General features: G+C 47.1%; 1 protein-coding gene across 3 annotated transcripts in view; it reads right to left on the bottom strand.

Moving 5' to 3' along the window:
- Positions 1-6,792, bottom strand: part of Myof (myoferlin) — a 147,171-nt gene that overhangs the window by 127,835 nt on the left and 12,544 nt on the right. For all 3 annotated transcript variants that reach the window (XM_021152563.1, XM_021152562.1, XM_029472658.1), the window contains exon 2: positions 180-235. In XM_021152563.1, the coding sequence (XP_021008222.1) occupies positions 180-235 (56 nt within the window). The remainder of the gene's footprint in view (positions 1-179; positions 236-6,792) is intronic.

The raw sequence follows: 6,792 nt of genomic DNA on the forward strand, positions 1-6,792 counted from the left end.
GGTGTGTGTGTGTGTGTGTGTGTGTGTGTGTGTGTGTATGGGGGGAGGGGTTGGTGTAAAGAAGCTACATGATCTCCCTTCAGTAGAATATTACATAGCCATGAAAATACTTTTGAGTTGAATGATATGAGTGCATGCTCGCCTATAATTGTAAGAAGAAACAGTAGCGATAAAATCACCTCATTCCAGACAGGGTTGAGTTCATTATCAACTTTCTTTGTTTTCTTTTTCTCATCTGCAAATAAAAAAAAGAAAAGCAAGAGATTCAATCAACTAGAAGTCACTAAAGATCTTGTACCGTCCATTTGGTTCCCCTAAAAGCCGTTTCTCAGAGCCTCCTATGCCACTCATTTGCCCCTTTGTCTGCCAGCTGTGGGGACACCTGAGTCAGGTTTACAAAGGGAATAGCATTTGGGATCTCAAAACATTTCCTCCACCTCGAGATCTACAAGGGATAAGGATCCACCATCATGGGCGTGCCGTTCTGTTCCCCTCTCTCTCCCACAGGCTTCCAACTGGCATCTCTATCTTGCTGCAGAAAGAATCCAAGGGGACTGATCTTTGAGAGTCTGGGGTAGCCATTTTACAGATGTGTACACTAAGGATACAACATGGCCAAATCGCTCACATGTGGCCTGATGGGAACCTGAGATTTCGACTCTGAAGCCCTCTTTGCTCCAAGGTTGGTAAAACAACACCACAGCTTAGCAGCTAAGCTGAGCTCCCTCTCAAAGCCTCATCCACACCCTCATCCAGAGAGGAGTTCTAGCACCAGTGGAGAACGTGGAGGTTCCCTGCACTCCTGGACCATCTTGTGAGACCTAAGATCTTTTTTCTCTGTGTCTGAGCCTGGACAGTCCATCTACCTAGAGAAGAAGATAGATGAATGCAGCCAGTGCCCATGGCTTTCCTTCAGGTCCCTGTCCCTATCCTCCAATGGATACCAAACTAAGAGCTTGCCTCTGACGACTGTATGCATTGAAAGCATCACCGCATCCCTTGTCAGCAGTGTAATTCTTACTATTACTATTGTCACCTCCCCCTTTACAGCCAAGGTGAATGAGGTTAAACAACATAGTCAAAACCACCCAGTCAATAAGTGGAGGGGCTCTGGTGACAGTGCAGGCAGGGGCACATTGGCAGCCACACTTTTGAGCCATGCCTGACCACTGCTCTGCTGCCGAGGAATGTGGGAGGTGGTGGGTTTTGTTCAACTGCTTGCCACATCTCTTCTTCTCCCAGAACACAGTCTGCTTGGGGGAGGACAGGGGGAGGAGAGACGGACGACTAACTACCTCATTCTCCCAAGACCTCAGCATAGCAATATTGTGAGTCATGACCCTCACTCTGCTAAGCATTAACTTTTCCACTGGAGTGGGCATCACATGATCCAGCTGGCTTTCTTTTGTAAGCTTCCCTCCTAGGGGAAGAGAAGTAACCGGCCAGCTCAGGCTAAGCCACCTCACAGCCATGGTCTTCTAAGGGAGGTCTTTCACAAACTTTATGAACGCCTTCAATCCTCCACATAACAAATATTTTTAAAACTACCACGTGCCAGGCATGACACGTGAGAGAGCTGAACACTGAGAGAGATACATGATCACTTGCCTGTATGAGCTCTTAGTCCTCAAGTGGTCTAGTGAGGGTGTGTCAAGAGGTACTTAACTAGAAAAGGGTGATTTTAGCTGCCATTGGAGGAATACAGAAAATGCAAATGGGGGGGGCGGAAGAAAGGTGATGTCAAGTTTGGGTACTGGAAAAGACCTCACAGAGGAAGAAGAGGCAGAGTCAAGGTTGATTGGCAAGGTGGAATTGAAGGACTGCTCTCCTGAAGAAGTGGCAAGGCCAGCTAGGGGGTGGGCATCACTCACAGCACAGTTGCCTGGAGGCAAAGGGCCAAGAAAGGAAGTTAAAAACTGTGTGGGACGGCTATGGCCAGACACAATGCAAAGCCTTGGATTCCACGCTAACCTTCATCTGGCTGGTACAAGCCGATGAAGGAACTAAGGTGTTAGAAGCCAGCCTGAAAGACTTTCAGAAGTTAGTAATCTGCCAAGGAAAACCAAGCTACCCCAAAGCATCGAACGTATGCTGCTGAGCACGTGACCGGGGCAGATGATGAGAACAAAGGATGCCTGTGAAGCCGAACAGAAGGCGGGTGGCTGACCACAGCCCAGGTGGAGGCATTCACCTGGAACTTCAGTAGATTCCAGGCTGCTCACGTGACACACATGCTGAAGGCGTCACCTTGGGGTGGGAGACAGGCTCCGTGAGAGCCAGGCATCGCTGGGCTTTTACTGTGTCCTTTCATGAACTCTATCCAAGATCACAGAGCTAGGAAGACGCCCTCTAGCCAGTCTGATTCAAAGACCTTATATGTAACCCAGGCCCTCTCCTAACTTCCCAGCAAACCAGGAAAAAGGAAAGACTGAGCACCAGTCCCTCCCCTTCTGGAGAAACTCTGCTGATCTCTTCCAAGGAGGAGGTTCTGATTTGTATCAAAAGGTAAATACATTGTATTTTATCAAAATCCTACTCTCAAACATAAACACATCAGTCCAAAAAAAAAAAAAAAAGAAGAAGAAGAAAAATATTTTCTTATCAGTAGCCACAGGCAGATATTTACTCTATTCGGTATATTTTACCTGCTTTCTTCCCATCAAAGGTCAGAGTTGCAGGCTCTGGGCATCAGATTAAATGACGGGAAGTGCCCTCTCTTGTCTCCCCATCACCTACACCAGCAGGCTGCCACCTCTGCAGTTATTAAGATAGCAGTCCGTTCCTTTGGAAAGGAACTAAGCACTTTCATTCCAGAACAAAACAACGAACTCAAAAGCAGAACACTTTGGAACACGGCTGTAGACATTCTTACGGACATTTCCTGTTTTCTGATTAGTGGAGCCTGCCCCTGGCTCAGCTCTGAAAGGCTTAAGCAGTGTGCCAGCCTTAGTGCCAGAGAACTAGACATGCAACCTTGCCTGTCTTCACAGAATAATTCCTTTGCTGGGCACTGTTCCTACCCTGCCAGACCCTGTGACAGTTAACTCTGTCAGGTTGACACAGCCAGGCATCACCTGGTTCTCAGGTCGATGCCCCTTCCTCCTGAGAAATGAATAGCTAAATATAAATTTATGCCCTACCTTGCTAAAAATTGTCCCAGAGCTTTTAAGCCTTTATACACAGCTAACAGTGATTAAGTTTTCAGAACTGGTCACTACTCCCAACATTTGTCGGATTTCATCTTAACAGTTCTCAAAGGCAAATGCAGTAATGATCACCAGTTATCAGACGTCACAGGGCAAGCAAATGTGGGACCTGGCATTCTAACCTTGCAGTTAAAACACAGGTCCAGTTCCCAGAGGTGGAGGACTAAGATAAGAATGTGGGTCCTTAGAGCTGGAGAGAGAGCTAGAACACTTCAGCCATGAATAATTCCCGTTCTCAGGGGTTCCTCCTCTTCTTCTCCCACAAAAATAATAAAAAATCAATCTTAAAAGACTATGACTCCTTGTAGGTCGTGGCTATAATTTATTAAGACTGCCATTCACATGTCCCCACAGAGTGCTTGTTACTTAGTAGCTTCTCCATGATTTGAGAGACCAGACTTCTTGAGTGTGCATAAGTGTGCAGGGTTGCCTCAATGATCAAAAGAGAGCATGAATGTGAAGCCTTCAGCGCTGAGTCTGAGCACAGAGTGCACAGCAGCCATTGGAGTGTTTCTTATTCGGATACCAGAACAACACACTGCTTTGCCTTTCCCAGGGCGGTCCCAGGCCTCAGAGCTCCAAGGGACAAGAAGTACCCACTGAAGCAAGGGACAGCCCTGGTGGAATAACTCCTTCACAGCTCCATCCCAGAAGTCAGTGGCCACCCAGGGCAGCTGGTACACCACAGTGACGAACCTGATTGCCAGTCAGCCTGGCAGCCACAAGAATGGGGTAATTCTATAAGAACCAGGGGCCAGAGCTGTCTGTAAGGGGGGGGAGGAGATTCCTTGGTCCCCAGGAGTTAAAGGGAATCCTGGCAAGCCACTCAGGAGAACTCTCTGGAGGCATGTTTTGACTTTTAAATTTCAAACTCTGGCTGCCCCAGTGCTTCAGAGAGATGTTGGCAAACGAGTTCAAAGAGACACACATGGGTCAAACAGTAACCACTCTACAAGAGAAGCTGCTTGGTGTGTTCTGAGGTAGCTGATAACTTGGACACAGGAATACCCTAGGCCAAAGCAGGCTGGGCTCCTGCCCCTCCCTCTGCAGCCCGTGCCCCACTGGCCTCCGACATGTCCTATTGAGTTTTGAGCTCCTGAATAAAATAATATTCCCCAAGGAACTTGCAATGAGGCCCAGAAATCTGAAAGAGTCACAAAAGACCCTTACTTAAAGCCAACCCTGGGAATGAATGGTCTCTAGCTTCACTGGCTGCTAGGCTGATTTTATATGTGACTTTCCACCCTGTGTGGGCACTTTAAATATACCCATGCCTAACCTAACTACTGAGGTACCAGTGGGCCCAATTTATGGATAGAGGAATGGGTGCCCATTTTACAGATGCAGGAATGGAAGCAGGCAAAGTTAATCGGCTTGCCCAAGACTTCCTGCAGAGAAAAAGGTAGGAGAGTCTTTGCCCCAAGTCAGCTTCATTTTCCAGCCTGGGCTCTTAGATGCCACTATAAGCTAAGGAACCAAGCAACCGGTGGCTTTTTCAAGCTTTCCCAGCCTAATGACCTGCTTCTTCCAACTCTATCCAGATGTCTCCATTAGGAAGTCTTGGGACCTAATACTCATGAATACTAGCTTTCATGTTTAGGGTTTATAATCTGCCAGACACTCTGTTAAGAAATGCCTAGAGGTTACTTATTCTTTTTTTTTTTTCAGTTTTTAATAGATTATTTTTTTTAATATTTTTTATTAGGTATTTTCCTCATTTACATTTCCAATGCTATCCCAAAAGTCCCCCATACCCTCCACCTCACCTATTCTTTTTTTAATTTTAATTTTAATTTTAGTTTTTTGAGATAGAGTCTCATGTCCAGGCTGGCCACAAATTTGATATATAGCCAGAGATGACCCTGAGGCCATCCTGCCTCAACCTCCCACACTGTAGGATTACATATATGCCTTTCAGCAGAAATTAGGAAGGGCCTACTGAATGCTAAATAAGTATTCTACAAACACACGCGCGTGCACACACACACACACACACACACACACACACACACACACACGAGAGAGAGAGAGAGAGAGAGAGAGAGAGAGAGAGAGAGAGAGAGAGAGTTGACCTAGTCCCATTACCCTCATTTCAAGGCACAAGAAAGTTAAACAGTTTATCCAAGGCCACCCACCAGTAAGAGACAAAGGTAGACTTTGAATACAGCTGTTTCAGCTCTTGGAACACTTGGACGTCTGACTGGTGTATATCTGAGATATAGTTTGCTAGAGAGTGAATCCAGGCTGTCCTCAGCAGATTCAACTGAGGACATGATTCTTAGGGGCCCTCCGGGCCTTCTGACAAATGGGGATTCAAAGGCTCAACCAGGCACAGAGGCAGCAAGGACCCAGTGAAAGAGTAAAACTGTGCCTAAGACGGAGGGACGTGTCTGTGAATCAGAATTAGTAACTGCCTCCATCAGCCAGCCCCTACCCAAGACACTGTAGCAAAAGGGAGTCAATAACCCCAGAAGAGAATTTTGAAAATGAAAGCAAAGTAAAGTAGAAATTGTGACCATCAGATCCCGTTATTCCCAGGAGGAAAAAATGACTGACTGAAATTTACCCGGAGCCTCAGACCCAGTGTCCTACAATAGACTGTCTCTTAGCCCACAGCTACTCTATCTCTTTAAGGAGAGCATCATCATTATCAAGAGTTTTAATACATTCTCAGCCCTCCCTGTTACGGTGCAGCTGACTCTGGCCTCTAGCTCCTGAAGAAGCTGGCTGATTGTTGGCTACAGATCTGAGGAAGGACAGGGAGTCATGGTCAGTGGAGCATAGAAAGGATCAGAGGGTGGAATTAAAGTGTGAGATTCCATGCTCAAAGAGAGTTGTGCTCTGAGCTGAGAAGGCAGCCATGACTATGACCCCCCGAGGCAAGTCCAGGTTCTCTTCCTTCTCTGCCTCTTCCTGCCTACATAGCTTTGCTCTCTCTCCATCTCACACATTCCTACAAAACAGATGTAACCATTCCCTAAGCAGCTCCAGGGGCTGCGAACAACAGGCGAGACCACGCTCATGAAATGACTTCGAGCATGCAAATGTATGTGTGTGGGGGGGGGGGGGGGGGGAGGGATGGGCTTCTTCTCCAAGGCATGCCACTCACAGAGAGAGCACTGGGACTCTCAGACAATGCTATGGAGTCAGAAGTGTCCAGACCAAAGGCACCAGCATCCAGGGTCTCAACCCAGTAGGATAAGAAACCCAAGGGCTGAATTTCCGAAGGTGTTCATGCTTTTTATTCCAGAAGCTTAAGACATGAAGGCAAGGTGACCTCTGTGTGTTAGAGGCCAAGATGGTCTGCATAGTAAGTTCTAGGACCGCCAGGGCTGCATAGGGAGGCACTGTTAAACAACAATAATACCAAAAAAAAGTCCAGGAAATTAAAAAAAGAAAATCAGACACCTCTGTACCAAACCAGACTGAGAAGGAGGAAGTTGAGCTTCCATGGAGCTCCCTTGGGTTGGGAATTCCTAGAGTGTTGCAGCTCTTAGAAGAGAAGCAGGGATGTTTGGACAGCCAGCATAGTGCAGGCAGCCTAGGTCCTGGGTCTCTTGTCTGCAACAGAGGCGGAGGCGGGGGC

Source organism: Mus caroli, chromosome 19, assembly GCF_900094665.2.
Source record: "Mus caroli chromosome 19, CAROLI_EIJ_v1.1, whole genome shotgun sequence".
Lineage (NCBI taxonomy): Eukaryota > Metazoa > Chordata > Mammalia > Rodentia > Muridae > Mus > Mus caroli.